General features: G+C 39.0%; 4 protein-coding genes across 8 annotated transcripts; all 4 read right to left on the bottom strand.

The window, feature by feature from the left end:
- Positions 1-146: 146 nt before the first annotated feature.
- Positions 147-3570, bottom strand: LOC113747489 (uncharacterized). Of its 2 annotated transcripts, none has more exons than XM_027287399.1 (7): positions 3462-3570; positions 2279-2410; positions 2061-2171; positions 1733-1789; positions 1080-1256; positions 642-746; positions 147-445 (listed from the first exon to the last, which is right to left on the bottom strand). In XM_027287399.1, the coding sequence occupies exons 2-7, from the start codon at positions 2399-2401 to the stop codon at positions 374-376; spliced, it is 645 nt and encodes a 214-aa protein (XP_027143200.1). In that variant the 5' UTR covers positions 2402-2410; positions 3462-3570; the 3' UTR covers positions 147-373. The 2 variants fall into 2 exon arrangements, with proteins under 2 accessions (XP_027143200.1, XP_027143201.1); XM_027287400.1 differs by having other exon boundaries at positions 147-442.
- An 860-nt stretch (positions 3571-4430) lies between these two features.
- LOC104934040 (uncharacterized) lies at positions 4431-7768 on the bottom strand. Of its 2 annotated transcripts, none has more exons than XM_027287401.1 (7): positions 7660-7768; positions 6526-6663; positions 6307-6417; positions 6068-6124; positions 5572-5727; positions 4937-5053; positions 4431-4743 (listed from the first exon to the last, which is right to left on the bottom strand). In XM_027287401.1, exons 2-7 carry the CDS (start codon positions 6652-6654, stop codon positions 4672-4674), a joined length of 642 nt encoding a protein of 213 aa, XP_027143202.1. In that variant the 5' UTR covers positions 6655-6663; positions 7660-7768; the 3' UTR covers positions 4431-4671. The 2 variants fall into 2 exon arrangements, with proteins under 2 accessions (XP_027143202.1, XP_027143203.1); XM_027287402.1 differs by having other exon boundaries at positions 4431-4740.
- A 953-nt stretch (positions 7769-8721) lies between these two features.
- LOC104934041 (high affinity immunoglobulin epsilon receptor subunit beta-like) lies at positions 8722-11295 on the bottom strand. The gene is made up of 7 exons (XM_010749608.3): positions 11259-11295; positions 10382-10487; positions 10185-10295; positions 9939-9995; positions 9651-9821; positions 9134-9253; positions 8722-8943 (listed from the first exon to the last, which is right to left on the bottom strand). The coding sequence occupies exons 2-7, from the start codon at positions 10478-10480 to the stop codon at positions 8878-8880; spliced, it is 624 nt and encodes a 207-aa protein (XP_010747910.2). The 5' UTR covers positions 10481-10487; positions 11259-11295; the 3' UTR covers positions 8722-8877.
- A 5070-nt stretch (positions 11296-16365) lies between these two features.
- LOC104932168 (membrane-spanning 4-domains subfamily A member 8) lies at positions 16366-24991 on the bottom strand. 3 transcript variants are annotated; one of them, XM_027287066.1, is made up of 7 exons: positions 24858-24983; positions 18443-18637; positions 18073-18189; positions 17732-17788; positions 17431-17625; positions 16996-17118; positions 16366-16911 (listed from the first exon to the last, which is right to left on the bottom strand). In XM_027287066.1, the coding sequence occupies exons 2-7, from the start codon at positions 18617-18619 to the stop codon at positions 16840-16842; spliced, it is 741 nt and encodes a 246-aa protein (XP_027142867.1). In that variant the 5' UTR covers positions 18620-18637; positions 24858-24983; the 3' UTR covers positions 16366-16839. The 3 variants fall into 3 exon arrangements, with proteins under 3 accessions (XP_027142867.1, XP_019130763.1, XP_027142868.1); XM_019275218.2 differs by lacking the exon at positions 24858-24983 and adding an exon at positions 19426-19505; XM_027287067.1 differs by lacking the exons at positions 16366-16911; positions 16996-17118; positions 17431-17625; ... (1 more) ...; positions 18073-18189; positions 18443-18637 and adding exons at positions 21147-21583; positions 21856-21978; positions 22293-22493; ... (1 more) ...; positions 22841-22927; positions 23018-23212 and having other exon boundaries at positions 24858-24991.
- Positions 24992-25049: the final 58 nt, after the last annotated feature.

Below are 25049 nucleotides of genomic sequence, written 5' to 3'. Positions count from 1 at the left end.
CTCCTTCGAGTCCTTTCAGCCTTTCTGCCAACTCATGAATTCTTCCCACTTCCCCTCATGCTGATTAGTTTTACTTTTATCCATCAAAATGTTGAAATATCTGCCTCCCAAAGGGAAGTGAAGATTTTAAAAAAATGAACACTGTCTTTGTACGGGCGTCACCACTTTTTCTTCTTTATTCAAGCAAGTTTGAGAAAAAAAAGTGATTATCACATTGTGCCAGACAACTACAGACTCCTCTTAAGCATTACAATGTAGTGTCTTTGTAATAAAAGCAGTTTTGATTATTTTCAGCTGGTATATGAGAAAGAAGATTACATGGATCACATGGACGGATTGCTTAATTATCTCCTGTGTCTGGATGAATTTGATTTTAAGCACCAGGGCTGGTCATGAGGACTTCCTTCAGCAGGGGCTTGTGAATCTCAGGATCCTCGTCCCCCTGCTGACACAGAACAAAGTAAAGTAAAACTACAAACAGTAATCCAGTTGTTACTATGGATACTATACAACCTCGACCATTACTACTACTAATACTACTGATGATGATAGTCCAACTTGCTAGAAATACTACTACTACAAGTACTATTAATCACTACTTTACTTAGCACGTGATCTGGTGTGTTTGTCTCGCTTCATACCTCGTTCTTCATCCTACCGCAGAACCGAACAGTAAAGGTAACGCTGACAAGCAGCTGGAGACCAGTCATGACGATCATAGCAATGTCCATGCCTGTGATCAAACGCTATATAGGCAAGAAAGAACAGTTAGATTCAGTGAGGATTTAAACTCAACTTTAACACTTAGTAATAATAATAATAGTACATAATACAGATTCTTGAGCCTTTATTGGTAAAACTTTATACTGTATTGTGTTTTCAAGTTTAAAAATACAAAATATATACAGTATGTACATAATAAATAATATATATTTAAAGAAAATGAATTAATCTGCGTATCCAAAGCTTGATATATTTAATCGGATGCCATAGTGTTCTGTTTTCAAATTTGTCATCAGCAGGAACAAAATGGCTCGAAGATCAGAGCCACCAGCTTTACTCTTTAAACGCATGCTCACCTCCAAATAGTACGCCACATATTTGCAGTTGTCACTGGAACCATAATACCAGTCAGAGGACGAGCTGTCGTCACACAACCGGGCAAGAGAGGGACCGTCCAGATCAACGGCATACAGCGCGATGCCAACGGCGGCGATGATGGATGCAATTATGTTCATAAACAGAGCGAAGCACCTCTGAGAGGAAAGCATGTTATTCTCAGCCACTTTTATAAACTTTTATACATGTTAAAGGAGCAGTGTGCAAGATTAAATCTCATCTAGCAGCATAGTGGATGATTGCAACACCTTCGCCTAGCATGGAAGAGGAAAATGGATTTAAAAAATACTAAATATGTTAAGTTTGTCTGTTTTTGGCTACTGTAGAAACATGGCTGTGGAATAAGGCAGACTCACAGGAAGAGGTCCTGTAGATATAAAAGATTTAAAAGACACAAGAACATTTTCAGGTGATGTTACACTAATGAAAACATAGTTATGTATATTTTATTAATTGTCTTCTGTATTCTGTTAATATAGCACTCTAAATCTTACACACTGGACATTTAAGCCCTGGCAGAACTTTAAGTTGGGACTTAAGTGTTTTGGGTTGTTTTTCCCTCAGGGTGTGAGGGAACAAATGGGGTTTCATGTCTGAAACAGCTTTTACTTACCAAGCCACAAGAGGGGAAACCGTTGGCCAGAATTGAAATGATTCCAGTTAGGATGAACTGCAGAGGGGACAGCAGACAGCTCAGTGAAACTCATTAAAATAATGGTCATTGATAATTAAGAATGCATTTAGTATAAGGATAAAATTAAATTATATCTTATAAAGCAACATTTTTCTCCAGATGGCTTTATAGTTTGTCTGCAACTATAAAATTCTCCATTCATTTTTCGGATAAAACATTACAAAAACATCAGGAAAAGTTCTGCTTTTGCAACACACAACAAACTGATATGCTCTCAAGCTAATATTAATATAACAATATTATTTACCACACCACCCAGCCAGTAAGCAGCTTCCAAATTAGCAAAATCCCCAGGGTGAAAGCTTGTTCGCCCTGGCCCGAGTCCAATGTTGAAGAGGCCCACCATGATCTGCAATGTCTGTAAAAGATTCAGAACAATCAAATCTCATTGTCTAAATACATAATATAATATAATAATACATAATTTTATGCATATACATAAAAAAACATTTAAATTTCTCTCACCCCCAGAGATGCATTGCAGCACCCCCGTGGGCAGTTCAGCGGTGGTAACATGCTCTCACTGTCAGGAGCCACAGTGATCACAGTCACTCCCTTGGATTTGTTTTTGTCAGCAGTGATGGACATCTCTTATACCTGCAACATGACATGGAGATTTTGGGATGGTTGGTTGGATCGATGAACATGTAAAGGTCTCAAAGAGGACGTTCAAAGTTAGTGATAGATAAATAATAAACTACTCTAAATATACACAGGTATTCACATTTATGTCAACGTGCACCTATATGAGGTATTTGATACATGTGATAAGGAGCTCTTTTCAACACAGAGAGTTGTGGCATAAAATAACAGTGATGCAGGTGTGAGGTTCGAAAACAGGTTTTGTCATGTGGAGCGAGGTAGTTTCCCAAAAAAAAACAACAACAAACAACTTGTCTTTGCCAGTAAGCAGTAAGGCTTTGTAAAACATTGTGAAGTTCAGATTTCTTCTAAAAAGAGAGACGCAACATTACAAAGAAACACAAAACACCCACAAGGAGACATGAAATCGCCACAAACGAGACTCAAAACAAGCACAAACAGATATAAAACAACTGCAAACATGAAACAAGCACAAAGAAACGACTATAAAATGAAACAGAAAGTCTCTTTGGATATACTGAAAGGAGTTATCTGTGATAATGTTTCATATTAGAATGTTGTTTATTTGTCTGATTAATTACTGATTAATTACTTAACTACTGTGTGTGTGGAAGTGAAAAATCACTGTGATTAAATAATAACAAAAACCAGTTTTGTCAGTTTCCCAGAATCGCTGCTCTTCCTCGTGTTTGTCATCTCAACCATGGAGTCAATAAAAACTTCAGAAACACACACACACACACACACACGCACACACACACACACACACACACAAATACACATAAAAACTGCTAAAATATAAAACAAATAATAAACTACAGTTGATAACATCCTTCTTTCCATAACTCTCTCCTCTCTTGCAAATCGTGAAAACAAGTTTAAAAAAACAAACACACACATTTCACCAAATACAGAGTTCAATAAACAGATTGTCTCATTGTGAAGTTCAAATTATTACAATTACAATTGCGTGTGTGTGTGTGTGTGTGTGTGTGTGCGTGCGTGCGTGTGTGTGCGTGTGTGTGTGTGCGTGCAGAGGACTCACCTGAGTCTTGTGTCGTCTCTTGCTGTGACAGTCTCTCGATGGTGCGTTTAAGTACCGAAACAAAACTGATACTTCCTGTTAACCGTCTGATTTCTTCAAAATAAAAGCCTAATTACAAAAAATATTTTTTTACACAAGAAAATAAATAATTAGCAGTAGCAGAAGAAGATGTTAGAGGCTCTACTTGAGTAAAATTACACCACAGTGTAAGTGTATAAGTAACAGGTGCTGTGAAGACACTCAAAACTTTCATTATAAGAACATTTATGTTTCTATAAATATACAATGGTTTTGGTTTTAATCTTTGTACTTTAAAAATAGCAGTTTTGTTACATTTATTATTTTTTTATATTTTTAAAAATCAGCCTTTCTATGCATTTCTAAATATTTGTATTGTCAACTATATATAGTGCAGCTTTGCTTAAAATTTCAAACGTTACTTTACAAGCAACATTAGAGAATAGCAAAATCAGCAAAAGAAACATTTTTAACGTGAGCTTAAGCTTAAAATCAAAATATAAAGAGATGCATGTTAATATACGCAATAAAATAAATAATTAGCAGTAGCAGAAGAAGATGTTAGAGGCTCTACTTGAGTAAAATTACACCACAGTGTAAGTGTATAAATAACTATCTAATGCTATCAAACTTTTACTTATGTCTGAGCTGTGAAGACACTCAAAACTTTCATTATAAGAACATTTATGTTTCTATAAATATACAATGTTATTGATTTTAGTCTTTGTTCTTTAAAAAGAGCAGTTTTTGTTAAATTTGTGGCAGTTGTGTGCCTTGTACTTCCAACATGTTGTTTGGGATCACTCCTCCTTCGAGTCCTTTCAGCCTTTCTGCCAACTCATGAATTCTTCCCACTTCCCCTCATGCTGATTAGTTTTGCTTTTCTCCATCAAAATGTTGAAATATCTGCCTCCCAAAGGAAGTGAAAGATAAAAAAAAAAAAGAACAACATTGTCTTTGTCACCACTTTTTCCTCTTTATTCAAGCACGTTTACTTCATCCCTTCACCACTCACAAAAGAATTGATTATCACATTGTGCCAGACAACTACAGACTCCTCTTAAGCATTGAAATGTAGTGTCTTGTAATAAAATCAGTTTGGATTATTTTCAGCTAATATATAAGAAAGAAGATTACATGGATCACATGGACGGATTGATTAATTATCTCCTGTGTTTGGATGAATTTGATTTTAAGCACCAGGGCTGGTCATGAGGACTTCCTTCAGCAGGGGCTTGTGAATCTCAGCATCCTCGTCCCCCTGCTGACACAGAACAAAGTAAAGTAAAACTACAAACAGTAATCCAGTTGTTGCTATGGATACTATACAACCTCGACCATTACTACTACTAATACTACTGATGATGACAGTCCAACTTGCTAGAAATACTACTACAAGTACTATTAATCACTACTTTACTTAGCACGTGATCTGGTGTGTTTGTCTCGCTTCATACCTCGTTCTTCATCCTACAGCAGAGAGTCTGGAAGCCGAGAACAGTAAAGGTAACGCTGGCAAACAGCTGGAAACCAGTCATGACGATCATAGTAATGTCCATGCCTGTTGTCAAACGCTATATAGGCAAGAAAGAACAAACTCAGTTAGATTCAGTGAGGATTTAAACTCAACTTTAAAACACTTAGTAATAATAAAAGTACACAATACAGATTCTTGAGCCTTTATTGGTAAAACTTTATACTGTATTGAGTTTTCAAGTTTAAAAAAACAAAATATATACAGTATGTACATAATAAATAATATATATTTAAAGAAAATGAATTAATCTGTGTATCCAAAGCTTGATATATTTAATCGGATGCCATAGAGCGCCATAGTAGTTCATAAATTAATTCAAAACACTACAAGTGTGACCTGTTCCTTCATTACTGTCCTGTTGCAGTAGATAATCTAATATACAAGAGCACCAAATCTGTATTAATCCGCAGCTGAAAATAGTTCCCTCTTTACGTTTTTTTAAAAAACAATGAAACTATTTATTTGTGTTCTGTTTTCAAATCTTTATGTCATCAGCAGGAACGAAATAGCTCGAAGATGAGAGCCACCGGCTTTATTCTTTAAACGCATGCTCACCTCCAAATAGTACGCCACATATATGCAGTTGTCATTGGAGGACTTGTTGTTACACAACCAGACAAAGGAGGCAGCTTGCAGGTCCATGGCATACAGCACGATTCCAAGGACGCCGATGATGGATGCAATTAGGTTCATAAACACAGCGAAGCCCACCTGAGAGGAAAGCTTGTTATTCTTTTCATTTAGTCGCATCTAGCAGCATAGTGGATGATTGCAACTCCTTCTCCTAGCACGGAGAAGGGAAATGGATAAAAAAAAATACTAAATATGTTAAGTTTGTCTGTTTTGGGCTACTGTAGAAACATGGCTGTGGAATAAGGCAGAGTCACAGGAAGAGGTCCTGTAGATATAAAAGGTTTAAAAGACACAAGAACATTTTCAGGTGATGTTTTACAGGCAGAATCACGTTTAACCTTGTGCTGCTGCAGCCTTTATGTTCATCTGTCAGCACTGAATTCTGACTTGTGTCATGTCTGAAACAGCTTTTACTTACCATGACATAATAGGGGCAACAGCTGACCAAAACTGTAATGATTCCAGTTAGGATGAACTGCAGAGGGGACAGCAGACAGCTCAGTGAAACTCATTAAAACAATGGTCATTAATAATTAATAATCCTTGATTCATTTTTCAGATAAAACATTACAAAAACATCAGGAAAAGCTCTGCTTTTGCAACAGACAATAAACTGATATGTTGTCAAGCTAATATTAACATAACAATATTATTTACCACACCACCCAGCCAGTAAGCAGCTTCCAAATTAGCAAAATCCTCAGGGTGAAAGCTTGTTCGCCCTGGCCCGAGTCCAATGTTGAAGAGGCCCACCATGATCTGCAATGTCTGTAAAAGATTCAGAACAATCAAATCTCATTGTCTATACACATAATATAATATAATAATACATAATTTTATGCATATACATAAAAAAAACATTTCAATTTCTCTCACCCCCAGAGATGGAACCACATTGCAGCGCCCCCGTGGGCAGTTCAGCGGTGGTAACATGCTCTCACTGTCAGGAGCCACAGTGATCACAGTCACTCCCTTGGATTTGTTTTTGTCAGCAGTGATGGACATCTCTTATACCTGCAACATGACATGGAGATTTTGGGATGGTTGGTTGGATCGATGAACATGTGAAGGTCTCAAAGAGGACGTTCAAAGTAAGTGATAGATACATAATAAACTACTCTAAATACACACAGGTATTCACATTTATGTCAATGTGCACCTATATGAGGTATTTGATACCTGTGCTCTTTTCAACACAGAGAGTTGTGGCATAAAATAACAGTGATGCAGGTGTGAGGTTCAAAAACAGGTTTTGTCATGTGGAGCGAGGTAGTTTCCCAAAAAAAACAATGCTGCACTTTCTTGTCTTTGCCAGTAAGCAGTAAGGCTTTGTGAAGCATTGTGAAGTTCAGATTTCTTCTAAAAAGAGAGACGCAACATTACAAAGAAACACAAAACAACTGCAAACAGACATGAAACAAGCACAAAGAAACGACTATAAAATGAAACAGAAAGTGTCTCTTTGGATATACTGAAAGGAGTTATCTGTGACAATGTTTCATAGTAGAATGTTAAGTTGTTTGTTTGTCTGATTAATTACTGATTAATTACTTATTTACTGTGTGTGTGCAAGTGAACAATCACTGTGATTAAATAATAACAAAAACCAGTTTTGTCAGTTTCCCAGAATCGCTGCTCTTCCTCGTGTTTGTCATCTCAACCATGGAGTCAATAAAAACTTCAGAAACACACACACACACACACACACGCACACACACACACACACACACACACACACAAATACACATAAAAACTGCTAAAATATAAAACAAATAATAAACTACAGTTGATAACACCCTTCTTTCCATAACTCTCTCCTCTCTTGCAAATCGTGAAAACAAGTTTAAAAAAACAAACACACACATTTCACCAAATACAGAGTTCAATAAACAGATTGTCTCATTGTGAAGTTCAAATTATTACAATTACAATTGCGTGTGTGTGTGTGTGTGTGTGTGTGTGCGTGCGTGCGTGTGTGTGCGTGTGTGTGTGTGCGTGCAGAGGACTCACCTGAGTCTTGTGTCGTCTCTTGCTGTGACAGTCTCTCGATGGTGCGTTTAAGTACCGAAACAAAACTGATACTTCCTGTTAACCGTCTGATTTCTTCAAAATAAAAGCCTAATTACAAAAAATATTTTTTTACACAAGAAAATAAATAATTAGCAGTAGCAGAAGAAGATGTTAGAGGCTCTACTTGAGTAAAATTACACCACAGTGTAAGTGTATAAGTAACAGGTGCTGTGAAGACACTCAAAACTTTCATTATAAGAACATTTATGTTTCTATAAATATACAATGTTATTGGTTTTAATCTTTGTACTTTAAAAATAGCAGTTTTCTTACATTTATTATTTTTAATATTTTTAAAAATCAGTCTTTCTATGCATTTCTAAATATTTTATACATATCATATATTTATATATGATACGTATTGTCAACTATATATAGTGCAGATTTGCTTAAAATTTCAAACGTTACTTTACAAGCAACATTAGAGAATAGCAAAATCAGCATAGGAAACATTTTTAACTTGAGCTTAAGCTTAAAATCAAAATATAAAAAGATGCATGTTAATATCAACAATGTTATATTATATTTGGTACTGTATAAAGTCAACACATAGAGCAGTACTCGCCATGTACTAATTCAAGAATACGTATACTGATTGTTAGCACGCATTTCAAATCAACATTTGTCATGATGTTTCATTCAAAAAAGGTTATTTTTACCTTCATTATTTCCTTAATTTGAGCTTCTTAAGTATTATATTTGAGTCCACTATATTTATTCTTGAGCCACACAGTGGCTGAGAAGTGAGAAGTGTAGCTCGTACATCCATCATGTTGTGTTTGATCACTTATTCCAAGATCTTGAACCTAAAAGCACTGCTTCAAACAATCAGTACACCTACAACATAAAAACCTCGCCTTATAGTTACCCCTGGTGGTATCTGTGCTCATAGTTTTGGTTATTTCTGCTGTGATTTTGTGGTATTTAGCCTCCCATGTGAAGCTGAGCTGAATGGAAAAATTACAACTTACAGCAATTTTAAGTTTTTATTCAAGCGTTTAAAAAAACAACTCACACACTGATTGGCAAAAATGTGGCAGTGCCTGTGATACAAATCAGTTTTGATTACTTTCAAGTGTACTGTATATAAAAGTTAGTATTACAATCATGTGCAGCTGATTCATCGCCATGCATCCATGTGTTTAATTTAAAATGATGTTAAGCACCAGGACTGGTCGGGAGGACTTCCTTCAACTGCTGCTGAACTTCTACATCTGCGTCATCCTGTTTGCAGACAAAAGGTCAAATTTATTATGAAGCAAAAAATAAAGCTGAGAATAGAAATATTAAATACTGCACCTGAACTATGATTTCTGTTACTCCAGCTGCTTTTACTATACTACTAATACTCCACCTTTACGCAACCCAAATGTCCTCGAATTCGTGTGTGCATGTGTGCATTGTTGGTTCATACCTCTTCTTTTTTCATCTTACTGCACAAAGCCCCGATGCCCAGAATGGCATATCTAATGCTGACAAAGAGTTGAACTACAGCCAGGGCGATCAGCAATGCGTCCATGGATGTCAACAAATTCTGATGGATCAGAAATAAACAGTTAAAAAAAAACAAAAAAAAACATTCATCCATTTTCCACGAGCACTCATCCTGTTCGAGGTCGCAGGAGACCGGAGAAAATCCCAGCTGACATTGGGCAAGAAGCTCTTGAAATCATTTTAGAATCAATGTTGTAGTCAAGACCACTTAAACTGAGACCAAGTCAAGACCAAGACCAGACAGTATGTAGCAAATCTCTTTGGGTGAGGCGTTATCCGAGCCTTTTCAGTAAGTATATTGCAGGATTTACACACTGTATATAATACATGACTCAAAATAATTCAATTATAAAATAATCTGGGACATCTTATTGCTTTACTATAGTAAGCACTCTGTATGATTGTGTTTTCCTGTTTAACTGCAGAAGTATTCTCACCTGGGCAAAGAGCGCCACATTCCTGCAGTTGTCGGCATAATAATCAGCATTGTTCCAGCTGCCGTCACACATCCAGAGGAGCGAGGCATTTGCCAGGTCTATGGCATACAGCACAATGGCAGTAATGGCAAAGATAGCTCCAGCAATGTTCATGAACACAGTGAAGCCCACCTGAGAGGGAAGAAAACTTCAATTAAAAGTCCAATTCAAGCAATATTTGATTGCATTTTGCATTTCAACTAAGATAGAAGACACATTCCCTTTCCATATTTAGTGTACTCTACTTACCAAGCAGAGTGAAGGACACTGTCCGGCCAAAATGGACATGATTCCAGTTACGATGAACTGATGAAAGGTCAACAAACACCTCATATCAGTGAAAATCGAGCAGAAACTATTTGTTTACCAGTAATATGACCAGGTGTTGTTATCATAAAACATCTTGCTCTCGTGTCCCTCATTGTTGTCTGTAACGATAACACAGAGCACATTGCAGTGATATGCTGTCATGGTAACACAATAATATTCCTTTACCACACCACCCAGCCAGTAAGCAGCGCCCAAACTGGCGAAATCCCCAGGGTATGTGCTTGTTCGTCCCAGCCCAAGTCCAATGTTGAACAGACCTATCATGATTTGTATAGTCTGTAAAAGAGTGAAAACAATTAAATGTCATTATCTCACACTAAACATCTTAAAACCAAATGTTAATGGCTGTATATTCCTCTCACCCCAAAAGCTACAGTGAGGCTAGTCTGCGTCAGCCCCGGGTGCGAGCAGCACGGACAGCAGAAAAGAGCACACAGGCATTTGCAGAGTGGGTGACACATGATGTTCCTGTAAGATGCCGCACACATGAAATGTAAAAGTGTCGGTTTTTGTAGAGATTGTTTCAGGTGGGAATTTGTCTGAGGTGAGCTGAGCTGAGGTTGAAGCTCTTAAGTCATTCATTTTGTTTTGTGTGTGTGTGTGTGTGTGTGAGAGAATGAGGGGTGGGGGTTCAGGGTCAGAATGAATGCGTTGAAGTCTCAGCACCTTGCAAAGTAAACAGAGAGTCTCTGGTATGGACCAACAGTCCTATCAAATCCAAATATGCAGATGTATTACGGCCGTGGTTGTGCTATAAGGAAGCAAGATTATACTTATTGTCCATTGCTGGACGTTCTTTGTTTAGTAACCAGAAAATATGCTGCAGGGGCTTTAGCTGTCAACATAAATGAAATGTTTGTTTCAGTTTTATACCTGAAGAATTTTAAGTTTTCATCTCAGTTACATCAGATTTATTTTCAGTATGTGTCACAAAGTCATTAGGTGAGTTTTATGGCATTCAAATTGAGCAGAAAGCTAAACTTAATTAACAATTTGCAAATATAAATAAATGAAAACATAAAAAAACAAAAAGTCTAAGGAAAGCTTTCTGAAGGCTGGATGTCTGCTGCACTTTCTTCATCACTTATAGACATTTCACAGATTTCTCACATAAATCTCTTTCACACAGACCAAAGAAACAATATAACATAACTCAAATTTGGGAAACTTTAAATATAATATATCCATAAGAGTTCACTCGACACATGTCTCCTGGTAAAAGAACACATGAAAACTCACCTGTGATGATTCGATGCTGTTGTTTCTACAGTCTGGTTCCTCTGCCAGCAGCTTCAGCTCATTTGGCAGCAACAAAAATGTTACCTCCCATAGAGTGTTTCAGTCTTTTCAGAATAAAAGTCAAGTCATGTGATGCTGGAAAATTTTGTCTAAAAATAACAATGCAGCAGAAAAGCGCATATATCAAATCAAATCAATTTTATTTGTATAGCCCAAAGTCACAAAGTACATTTGCCTCAGAGGGCTTTACAATCTGTACAGGGAGTGACACCCTCTGTCCTTAGACCCTCGGTTCGAGTGAGGAAAAACTTGCCCACAAAAACACTTTAACAGGGAAAAAAATGTGGAAGAAACCTCAGGAAGAGCCACAGAGGAGGGATCCCTCTCCCAGGACGGACAGACGTGCAATGGATGTCACGTGTACAGGACAAATCAACACAAACATATTGTACAATGACTGATAAAATGACAATGAATTATAATGAATGATAAAAATGATTACAGTAATAGATATGGTAGTAATAATGACAGTAATAATATATGTAGTGGGCGTCATGCAGGATCACAGCAGCAGCCACGATCCACGAGAACCTGCTGGACGACAGAGCACAGAAACTCCGGGGAAGTTTGGTTAGTAACATGCATTAATGAGACATGTCCACAGATGGAGAGATATGGAGAGATATGGAGAGATATAGAGATATAGATATATATATATAGAGAGAGTGAGATATAGAGAAATATAGAGAGATATATATAGAGAGAGATGGATATATATATAGAGAGAGAGAGAGAGAGAGAAAGATATAGAGAGATAGAGAGATAGATAGATAGATAGAGAGAGAGAGAGAGAGAGAGAGAGAGAGAGAGAGAGAGAGTTTTCGGTAAGGGAGATGTGTGCATCTTCAACCAATACCGTGCCTGGCTAGGCATAACCCTCGGTGGGGTCCCCCGGCAGTGTAATCCTATGGCAGCATAACTAAGGGATGACCTGAGCCAGCCCTAACTATAGGCTTTATCAAAAAGGAAAGTCTTAAGTCTATTCTTAAAGGTGTTGACCGTGTCTGCCTCCCGAACCCAGAAAGGTAGTTTGTTCCACAGAAGAGGAGCCTGATAGCTGAAAGCTCTGGCTCCCAATCTACTTTTGGAAACTATAGGAACCACAAGGAACCCAGCGTCCTGAGAGCGCAGTGTTCTAGAGGGGTAATAAGGTATTATGAGCTCTTTTAGATAAGATGGTGCCTGACCATGAAGAGCTTTGTAAGTAAGGAGAAGAATTTTAAATTCTATTCTAGATTTAATAGGTAGCCAATGCAAGGAAGCCAAAATGGGAGAGATGTGATCTCTGATCTTGGTTCCTGTCAGAACACGTGCAGCAGCATTCTGAATTAACTGCAAAGTTCTAAGAGACTTATTGGAGCAGCCTGATAACAAAGAGTTACAATAGTCCAGCCTTGAAGTAACAAATGCGTGGACTAGTTTTTCTGCATCCGCCTGAGATACAATGCGTCTGATCTGGGCGATGTTACATAAGTGGAAAAACGCAGTCCTCCAAATTTGTTTTATGTGGACGTTAAAGGACAAATCCTGATTAAAAACAACTCCAAGATTCTTTACAGTGGAGCTGGAGGCCAGGGTGATCCCATCTAAAGTAACTAAGTCTCTAGAAAGAGAGTTTCTGAGGTGTTTGGGTCCAATTACAAGAACTTCAGTTTTGTCTGAATTTAACATCAAAAAATTGTAGGTCATCCAACTTTTTATATCCTTAAGGCATGCTTGGAGTTTAGTTAACTGATTGGTTGCATCAGGCTTGATCGATAAATATAATTGGGTGTCGTCAGCATAACAATGAAAATTGATAGAGTGATTCCTAATGATGTTCCCTAAAGGAAGCATATATAAACTGAATAGAAGTGGTCCAAGTACAGAACCTTGTGGGACTCCATGACAAACTTTGGTCTGCATGGAGGATTCATCATTGACGTGAACAAACTGAGATCGATCTAAAAAGTACGATTTAAACCAGCTTAGGGCGGTTCCTTTGATGCCAATTCGATGTTCCAGTCTCTGTAAAAGAATTTGATGGTCAATGGTGTCAAATGCAGCACTAAGATCTAACAGGACAAGTACAGAGATGAGTCCTTTGTCTGATGCCATTAGGAGGTCATTTGTAACTTTGACTAATGCGGTCTCTGTGCTATGATGCACTCTAAATCCTGACTGAAAATCCTCAAATAGACTATTGTTATGGAGAAAGTCACACAGCTGATTAGCTACAGCTTTCTCAAGTATCTTAGACAGAAAGGGAAGGTTTGATATCGGTCTGTAGTTGGCTAAGACCTCTGGGTCTAGAGTGGGCTTTTTAAGAAGAGGTTTAATTACAGCTACCTTAAAGGACTGTGGTACATATCCTGATAATAAAGACAGATTAATCATATCCAATAACGAATTACTAACTACAGGTAAAACTTCCTTGAGCAACCTGGTTGGGATGGGGTCTAAGAGACAGGATGACGGCTTAGCTGCAGAAATGATTAAAGTTATTTGATGAAGGCCGATGGGGGAAAAACAGTCTAAATACATATCAGGTTTTACAGCTGTTTCAAAACTTGCTGTATCAGAATGCAGATCAATGTCTGTTGAGGGCAAGAGGTGATGGATTTTGTCTCTAATAGTTATAATCTTATCATTAAAGAAGCTCATGAAGTCATTGCTACTTAGACCTAAAGGAATAGATGGTTCAGTAGAGCTGTGATTCTCTGTTAGCCTGGCTACAGTGCTGAAGAGAAACCTGTGGTTATTCTTATTCTCCTCAATTAAAGAAGAGTAATAGGCTGCTCTGGCATTACGGAGAGCCTTCCTGTATGTTTTGAGATTATCTTGCCAGGCTAGATGAAATTCTTCCAGTTTAGTGGCACGCCATTTGCGTTCAGATTTACGTGCCTCTTGCTTTAATTTACGAGTCTGCTGGCTATACCATGGTGCTAGCCTTCTTTGTTTAATTATCTTCTTTTTCAGAGGTGCAATAGAGTCTAGAGTTGTCCGTAATGAGCCTGTAATACTATCAACAAGATGGTCTATTTGTGGGTGGCTAAAGGAAGTAGACAAGTCCTCTGTTACAGTTAGACATGGCATTTGATTCAATGCTGAAGGAATCACTTCCTTAAATTTGGCTACAGCACTATCAGATAAACATCTGCTGTAGAAGCTTCTACACAAAGGCTTATAGTCCGGTAGTATGAACTCAAAGGTTATTAAAAAATGGTCAGACAGAAGAGGATTCTGTGGGAAGACTATTATATTATCAATTTCAATGCCATATGAAAGAACAAGATCAAGAGTGTGGTTCAGACAATGAGTCGGTTTATTTACACTTTGACAAAAGCCAATTGAGTCTAATAGAGAGATAAACGCAGTACTAAGACTATCATTGTGGTTGTCCACATGAATGTTAAAATCACCTACAATAATTACTTTATCTGTTTTAAGGATCAAGCCTGATGCAAATTCTGCAAATTCAGATAAAAAACAAATCAATATCATAGTCAGATATTAATTCATTGACTAAGACAGCTTTAGATGACAAAGACCTGATATTCAATAGTCCACATTTAATTCTCTTATTTTGGACTGTTGGAGATGTTGATTTAATTTGTATTAAGTTTTTATGATGAACTCCTCTTCTGTTTGTTTTATCTTTAAATAATGTAGGTGGACGGGGGACAGACACAGTCTCTATACTAAAGGACTGGGTGGGCAACTGCTCTAATGGAGGCGCAGAGAAGCGTGTAAGACTGCAGCTCTGCTTCCTGGTCTCAACTCTGGGTTGTCGACATGATTTTGGTCAGCTAATAAACTTGGCCATATTTCTAGATATGAGAGCTGCTCCATCCAAAGTGGGATGGATGCCGTCTCTCCCAATCAGACCAGGTTTTCCCCAGAAAGGTGTCCAATTGTCTATGAAGCCCACATCGTTTGCTGGACACCACCTCGACAGCCAGCGGTGAAATGACGACATGCGGCTAAACATGTCATCACTGGTCACATTGGGGAGGGGACCAGAGAAAACTACGGAGTCCGACATCGTTTTGGCGTATTCACACACCGATGAAACATTAATTTTAGTGACCTCCGATTGGCGTAACCGGGTGTCATTACCGCCCACGTGAATAACAATCTTACTGTATTTACGCTTATCCTTAGCCAGCAGTTTCAAAAAAGACTCGATGTCGCCCGCTCTGGCCCCCGGGATGCATTTAACTATGGCCCCCGGTGTCGCTAACTTCACGTTTCGGACTATGGAGCTGCCAATGACCAGAGTTGGCCTCTCAGCGGGTGTGTCGCTGAGCGGGGAAAATCTGTTTGAAACGTGGAGCGGTTGGTGGTGTACCGTGGGCTTCAGTTTGGAGCTATGCCTCCTTCGAACAGTCACCCAGCCTCCCGGCTGCTCGGGAACTACCGGGGGACGGCTAGCTGGAGCTACCTGTGGCTGTACCGCACCGGCTACAGGGGACTGGCTAACTATCTGAGCTACTGACTGTTCGGTGGTGCGGTACCGTGCCTCTAACTCACTGACCCTCGCCTCCAAAGCTACAAATAAACTACATTTATTACAAGTACCGTTATCACTAAAGGAGGACGAGGAGTAACTGAACATGTGGCACACAGGACAGGAGAGAGCAGGAGAGGAGAGAGGAGAGGAGAGAGACGCCATTGCTATAGCTAGGCTAGTTAGTGTGGCTAACAGAAACTGGAGAAACTATCAGATTGTAGTTACTAGAGTTCAGAGAGCTGTTTATGCACAGACAGAACAAGTCAGAGAGTAGTGCAGAGATAAGTAGATAGTCGCTGATGTGAGAAATATACGGAAATCTGTTCAGGTGAGCAGAGCAGAGAGCACCGTAGCAACAACACAGATACCGGAAGTGACACAATACGTTACCGTAAAGCACGCCCACACTTCAGGGCCAAATCTGGGCTCCCGAGTTGGGTTAACTCAATTATATATATATAATTAATGACTGAGTCCTACATAGTTGTGGAAATAACACCATTAATACATTTACTACAAGCACTAAAGTTTTGAAGGTACTTTTATACTTTTATTTATATATTCAAAACAGGTTAAACGACTGGATGTTTACGTTAGACTGGTTTCAGTCACTCAATTTAACTTTCATTTATTTTAATCGATTTGTACACAAATAGCACAACTACTTGCAGAAATACAAACGGCAAGGTAATACAGAAACAGTCATTGTTTGAATAGATTCATTTTGGAAAATAGCAAACAATTGATTGATATCACACACGCCTACATGAACTTTCCTTTTGCCCACAAATATATTGAATGTAAAGGCATATTATTTAATAGAAAATACTCATTCAGCTAAAAAATATCAGAGAATGAAACGGACAGCAGCATATACAGTTTAGTGCAGATTACCAGAAATACTGCAACTCTTCTTATACCAGAACTTTGACAGAGATTGGACCAGATACTTCAAAATCATGGACATTACAGGACACACAACCATCAAAGGATTATAATAACAGATGACAATACAGCAGAGATTTTTATTTAGACTGTCACCAAAAGGTTATTGGTGACGTCCTCCAGCAGTGGTTTGCAATGTTCTGGGTCATCAGTGCTCTGAAAGAGAAAAATAAGATCAGAAAAGAACATAAAAAGATGCAGATGTACTCAAACCTTTAATTGTGATTTTGAGTACTCTACCTTGTTTTCTTTCTTCTCACTGCTCCTCAGAGCCTTGATCCCCAAGACGGCAGAGCTGATGCTGACACAGAGCTCCAGGACCGACAGGACAATCAGCACAGCAGTGATGCCTTTACGGATCATCTGGAGGCGCACAGCGAAATTTAACTTTTTTATTTAGCTTGAATAACCTTAGACTTTGTTCTTGATCCGGCCCACATCACCACAGTCTAAATACAAAACCTCTGTTCAAATGCAGCACCTGATTTGGTCTGAATCTGGTCTAAGTCTTGTTTGATGGTGATGTGGTTGTTGAGCACTCTGCTATTAAATACTGTCAAAGGGCGATTCACACCAAATCAGGCGATATTTACCCATTCATTTCAATGGTGGTAGTCAGTTTAGGCTGTGCCTCTATTTTACACTCATCAGTTATACAACATTTGCCACACTTACCACGATCAGTGCTTTGGCCTCCAAGCATTTCTCTTCCATGATGTCCTGATGAGGAGATTGAGTATTGTATCGTGAATAGCCATAATTATCACACATCCACCAAGGCCCTGTGTATGGCATACTTATGCTGTAGAGTACGATGGCTGTAATGGCAAAGGCAACTCCTGCTAGATTGAGAATCACACTGAGGATGACCTAAAAAACAAGAAAACACCACACCAGGTGATAAACAGCATGCAGTACACTTCTTTTTACAGCAATGAAAGACAACATGAGGATGTTATAAAGCTGAACTACTCACGAGACATCGACTTGGGCACTTCTCGGACAAAATGCTCATGGCACCGAATAACATAAACTAGAGAAAAGACAAAAAACAAAATCTGTGAACTTCCATTCTTCCACACAAACACTGTTATTCTCACCGTCATTTTCAAATTAGCTTCGACTGGACCTGATACAGATCCTTTGGATTAGCTCGAGCACTCTCCAGTGATTTTTGTTATGGAATTTTCTATCCTTAGGCTACACATGATCAGCTCCAATAAAGTTATATTTGTCTTCACTCTTTGGAGTATACATGTGTACATTTTGTAAAGAAAAAGAGATTTACAAATACAAATACAACATTAGCTTACTTACCAGTGCTCCTAACCAAAAAGGAAATCCAATGCCATTTAGCCACCAAATGATACCATCATTACTAGAGAGGATTGCTCCGAGGCCAATGTTGAGCAACCCAACCATAATATGCAGAGCCTGTGGAGGAGGACACACAGTATAAACAACAGAACACTTGCACAGTATAAATACACTTACCAGGTGACACTTAAAGTTAATTGGAGAGCTGCCCTGTGCTACAAAACATACTGTTATTGGACCACTTTCATAGTTTCATTGTTTTCTGTCAAACTAGTCAACAGATCAAGAATTAGTTCTTAGTATTTCATAGTTTTTCACTACTTACTCAAATTTGACAGAGCAACTTCAAGCATACAAGGTTGTAACTCACCCCGAGTACAGACTGAGAACTTTTCTGGACTCTCTTCAAGTGCTGAGACACAGAGCAGCACACAGGGCTGTAACAAAGGCCCTTCAGGATTTGGCACAGTGGAGGACAAGAACTTTGGGGATCAGAGGTCAAAGTGAACACAGTGACCCCATCAGCCTTGGCCATGGTCACAGACATCCTGCCTGCTTCTGTAGACTGAAAAAGACACAAGTATAGATCAACTATAAATCTGCTAAATCAGGTTATGGCTGCTGTTCCTTTAAATTTAAACTCACTGACCAATCTTTATCTTTACAACCACTTTTACAACACTGGTTTGTTTTCTGTTTGCCCGTGTTACAGGTTCACCTAGACATTGAACTCTCGCTTTGTGAAATGGCCGCTCAAGAAGTTAATCTGTGAGCTATTTTCTGACAAGCTCACAGTATTTCCAAACCCCCTGACTGCAAAGGACTGTTACAATTATTCACATCACAGTTTTTACCCTTTGTTGTGACTAAAATTACATATTCTGTATACCAAGACCAGTTTAGTTAGCAGTAATGTTCTACAGCCTGTGTGGAAACCCCGGAGGGAGCTTTCTATGGTCTGAAAAAAGTAACTTCAACAGAACCATCGCATGGGCTGTGTGAAGTGTGTGGCCCCATCAAAGTAATAATAGTTACTAATACAGACAATGACCGTATTGTACAGCCTTCAGTAGATCTACAATAGTTTTAGTCTTGTGACTGTTACTGTAGGCTACTGGGAATCAAAAATGTCAATGAAATTTAGCCCTGAAACACTTTAATATGTCAAAATAAAGTGACAGCTGAGCTGATCTGATGATGTGAACCTCATGGTTTTATGAGCACTGAAAATGAATGTGTTTACTTAGATGACAGTTCACAATTTTATACATGATAATGACTAGAAATTGTAATTAGGCTTCAATCTGCTGCTTTAAAAGTGTTCCATGAATCATACATAGAATATAAACTTACCTTGTTTGTGTTTGTTGGAGAAGAAGCGAAACGAATGTACTCCAGTCAACAGAAACGTTGGCGTTTTGTAGGTGTTGGACAGTTGTTTGGAATGAAAGAGGAAGAGAATTAGTGTTCACCTGTTCCCAGATGTACCTCCCTCCAATAAGGAAGTTATAGAGAAACTTAACCCTGTGCTGTCTATTCAGAGATCTGAACAAAAATATAAATGAAAGACTTTTGTTTTTGCTCTCATTTTTCATGAGATGAACTCAAAGATCTAAAACATTTTCTATATATACACAAAATAATTTCTCTCAAACATTTTTCACAAATCTGTCTAAATAGTGAACACTTCTCCTTTGCAGAGATAATCCATCCCACCTCACAGGTGTGGCATATCAGGATTCTGATTAGACAGCATGAATATTGCACAGGTGTGCCTTAGGCTGGCCACAATAAAAGGCCACTCGAAAATGTTCAGTTTTATCACACAGAGGAAGCGTGCAGTTGGCATGCTGACAGCAGGACTGTCCACCAGAGCTGTTGCCTGTGAATTGAATGTTCATTTCTCTACCATAAGGCGTTTCAGAGAATTTGGCAGTACATCCAACCGGCCTCACAACCGCAGACCACGTGTGACCACACCAGCCCAGGACCTCCACATCCAGCATGTTCACCTCCAAGATCGTCTGAGACCAGCCACTCGGACAGCTGCTGCAACAATCGGTTTGTATAACCAAAGAATTTCTGCACAACTGTCAGAAACCATCTCAGGGAAGCTCCTCTGCATGCTCGTCGTCCTCATCGGGGTCTCAAACTGACTCCAGTTCATCATCGTAACCTGGCACGTTGGAAAGGTGTTCTCTTCATGGATGAATCCCGGTTTTCACTGTTCAGGGTAGATGGCAGACAGCGTGTGTGGGTGAGTGGTTTTCTGATGTCAGTGTTGTGGATTGAGTGGCCCATGGTGGTGGTGAGGTTATGGTATGGGCAGGCGTATGTAACGGACGACGAACACAGGTGAATTTTATTGATGGCATTGCGAATGCAAAGATACCGTGACGAGATCCTGAGGCCCATTGTTGTGCCATTCATCCACGACCATCACCTCATGTTGTAGCATGATAATGCATGGCCCCATGTTGCAAGGATCTGTACACAGTTCCTGGAAACTGAAAAACATCCCAGTTCTTGCCTGGCCAGCCCACCCACTGAGCATGTTTGGGATGCTCTGGATCGCCGTATACGAAAGCGTGTTCCAGTTCCTGCCAATATCCAGCAACTTCGCACAGCCATTGAAGAGGAGTGGACCAACATTCCACATCAACAACCTTAACAACTCTATGCAAAGGAGATGTGTTGCACTGTGTGAGGCAAATGGTGGTCACACCAGATACTGACTGGTTTTCTGACCCCACCAATAAAACAAAACTGCACATTTCAGAGTGGCCTTTTATTGTGGCCAGCCTAAGGCACACCTGTGCAATATTCATGCCGTCTAATCAGAATCCTGATATGCCACACCTGTGAGGTGGGATGGATTATCTCTGCCAAGGAGAAGTGCTCACTGTCACAGATTTACAAGGATTTGTGAACAATATTTGAGAGAAATTGTTAGTTTGTGTATAGAGAAAATGTTTTAGTTCGTTGAGTTCAGCTAATGAAAAATGGGAGCAAAAACAAAAGTGTTGCATTTATATTTTTGTTCAGTGCAGATAACAGAAATACAAACAATGAAATGTTTCATAGCAAATCAAATGGTTTTATTGCTTTAATATTGTACCATAGCAAGCAAAAATACAATCCATTAGTGCCACAAACACGTGTATGAACCTCCCTTTTACCCAAATGTAACAAACACTGACTGTAAAGGCACATTACTCAATAGAAAGGTACAATGAACCGAATATATTAAAACAAATAAACATCAACAGAGAAGAAAATGGAAAGCACAACTCTTTTTAAGCAACCCACGTAGAAAAAGACCAAAAGTTGGAGATTGGACCAGATACTTTATGTAAATCATGGACTTTAAAGAACAAAAAGTCAGTGGTGTACATTCACAGGATTATAGTAACAGATGATAATAAAGCATCATTTTCATTTAGACTGTCACCATAAGGTTATTGGTGACGTCCTCCAGCAGAGGTTTGCAGGATTCTGGGTCATCAGTGCTCTGAAAGAGAAAAATAAGATCAGAAAAGAACATAACATTTTTCTAATGCATTTTTTAAAGATATAGTTTTGTTTGCAAAATGACTTTCTAACAAAGAGATGAGAAGATCAATTCCACTGTCAAACTGACTCTGAAGCTACAGCCAACAGGTGATAAGCTCAGCCTTGAAACATTTGGAAACAGCTAGTCTGGCTCGTCCCAAAGGTTTTGTGTTGAATCTTTCCTGGGTTAACAACAGGTTCAACAGTAAGATGTGATTTTGAGTACTCTACCTTGTTTTCTTTCTTCTCTCTGCTCCTCAGAGCCTTGATCCCCAAGACGGCAGAGCTGATGCTGACACAGATCTCCAGGACCGACAGGACAATCAGCACAGAAATGATGCCTCTACGAATCATCTGGAGAGATACAAAAAGTATTTAATTGTTTTTATTTAGCTTGAATAACATTAGACTTTGTTCTTGATCTGGCCCACATCACCACAGTCTAAATACAAAACCTCCGTTCAAGTGCAGCGCCTGATTTGGTCTGAATCTGGTCTAAGTCTTGTTTGATGGTGATGTGGTTGTGGAGCACTCTGCTAATAAATACTGTTAAAGGGTGATTCACACCAAATCAGGCGATATTTACCCATTCATTTCAATGGTGGTAGTCAGTTTAGGCTGTGCCTCTATTTTACACTCATCAGTTATACAATATGTGCTACACTTACCACGATCAGTGCTTTGGCCTCCAAGCATTTCTCTCTCATGATGTCCTGATGAGGAGATGGAGTATTGTATCGCGAATAGTGATAGGGATACTCATAACACATCCACCAAGGCCCTATGTCTATCATACTTATGCTGTAGAGTACAATGGCTGTAATGGCAAAGGCAACTCCTGCTAGATTGAGAATCACACTGAGGATGATCTAAAATACAAGAAAACACCACACCAGGTGATAAACAGCATGCAGTACACTTCTTTTTACAGCAATGAAAGACAACATGAGGATGTTATAAAGCTGAACTACTCACCAGACATGGACTTGGGCGCTTCTCGGACAAAATACTCATGGCACCGAAAAACATAAACTACAGACAAGACAAAAAACGAATCTGTGAACTTCCATTCTTCAACACAAACACTGTTATTCTCACCGTCATTTTGCCATTCAATTTAGTTCGATTGGACCTGATACAGATTTGGAGTATACATGTGTACATTTTGTGAGGAAAAAGAGAATTACAAATACAAATACAACATCAGCTTACTTACCAGTGCTCCTAACCAAAAAGGAAATCCGGTATCCCTCAGAATTGCTCCAAGGCCAATGTTGAGCAACCCAGCCATAATATGCAGAGCCTGTGGAGGAGGACACACAGTATAAACAACAGAACACCTGTCAACTCAAAGTTGACAGAGCATCTTCAAGCATACAAGGTTGTAACTCACCCCGAGTACAGACTGAGAACTTTTCTGGACTCTCTTCAAGTGCTGAGACACAGAGCAGCACACAGGGCTGTAACAAAGGCCCTTCAGGATTTGGCACAGTGGAGGACAAGAACTTTGGGGATCAGAGGTCAAAGTGAACACAGTGACCCCATCGGCCTTGGCCATGGTCACAGACATCCTGCCTGCTTCTGTAGACTGAAAAAGACACAAGTATAGATCAACTATAAATCTGCTAAATCAGGTTATGGCTGCTGTTCCTTTAAATTTAAACTCACTGACCAATTGTTACGACCATATCTCAGGGTATGAAAGAAGTAACATAAAACCAGATTTTAAGGTTAATAAACAAACGATATTGTAATAAATGGAAGTTCAGATCGTTTTTGACAAAAGGAGGTGAGGCAAAAGGGAACTAAGGGCGAGCGAGTGCTGTTAAACGAACAACCAAATATAACAAAAAGAGAACTCTAACAGAGCCTATGATATCTAACTAGAAAACCAAAACGGGAAGGAAAAACCTCACTATCTAAATCTAACGCTAAATAACAAAACACACATCAAAAACAGCACTCCTAAGCTAATGGGTCTAACAGAAAATCTCCTCTTCTTCTCCTTCTTTGGTGTTTTACGGCAGTCGGCATCCTTATAGTTGCATATACTGCTCTCTTCTGGACTTTACTTCTTTACTACTTAATTTTTCTTTTACTTTTTAAATTATTTTTATTAACCCAGTTAAAACAAGATATCCCAGTATGATTTTTCTCCCTTCTCTACATTTCCCACATTCTATTATACTTGCGACACTTTTCTCCACTGCCCCTGTCCTCCGTAACCCTGCCATCATCTCTTCCCTCTCCCCCTTTCATATCCATGACATTCAACCATCACATGCTCCACTGTCTCTCTCTCTCTCTCTCCACAGCTACATAGACCAGTTGGATGTTTCCCTATTATGTTGAGTGTGCTATTCAATCTACTGTGCCCTATTCTTAGTCTGCTCATGGTCACCTGTTCCACTCTGATACCTCCACAACACCCCACCTCACCTACTTCATCTTGTAGTTTATATAAATGTCTCCCCCTTTTCTTGGATTTTCCAATATTGTTTCCATTGATTAATTATTTCTTTCCATATTAAACTTTCCCTTCTGCTTTTGATAATTTTACTTTCATTTCCACCTCCTCTTTCTTTGCTGCCTCCTTTGCCATTTGATCTGCTTTTTCATTTCCTTGTATATTCCTAAATGAGCTGGTACCCACATGAATGTTATTTCCCTCCCCTGCTGTGCTAATCTGGATGTTCTGAACATTATTTCATATAATATTTCCCGATGTGTTTTTGCTGTTCTGTTTTTAATGCTTAAGAGTGATGAGATTGAATCGCTACATATGATTCACTTCCTATCCACCCTGTCCTCCACCCATTCTATTGCCAATACTATTGCACATAGTTCCACTGCATATACACTTAAATGATCTGAAGTTCTTTTTAATACTTTGTTAGAAAATCTCCTCATGAGTAATCAGTTAATATATCTAAACTAATCCCTGCCCAAACACGAGTTTAACAGGAAGAAACGAGGCGAGCTCATAACCACGATACACAATGAAGCCACCACGAGGCTCTGGCGACTGCAGTTTAAATGCCCGGGCCAGGGCAATTGGGCACAGCAGATTGGCCGGCCGGGGGAGGATGCAGGGGATGCAGCCACCGCAGACCTGAATTTACATACGGGAAAGACACCACACACATATGTGCCGGGGCAAAACGAATAATGACTAATTGTAACTAGGCTTCAATCTGCTGCTTTAAAAGTGTTCCATGAAAATATAAACTTACCTTGTTTGTGTTTGTTAAAGAAGAAGCAAAATGAATGTACTCCAGGCAACAGAAACGTTGGTGTTTTGTAGGTGTTGGGCAGTTGTTTGAAATGAAAGAGGAAGAGAATTAGTGTTCGCCTGTTCCCAGAAGTACCTCCCTCCAATACGGAAGTTATAGAGAAACTTAACCCTGTGCTGACTATTCAGCTAA

Source organism: Larimichthys crocea, chromosome XIII (assembly GCF_000972845.2).
Source record: "Larimichthys crocea isolate SSNF chromosome XIII, L_crocea_2.0, whole genome shotgun sequence".
NCBI classification, from domain to species: domain Eukaryota; kingdom Metazoa; phylum Chordata; class Actinopteri; family Sciaenidae; genus Larimichthys; species Larimichthys crocea.
The sequence above is the reverse complement of the archived record's forward strand: the minus strand, read 5'-3'. Positions and strand labels throughout refer to the sequence as shown.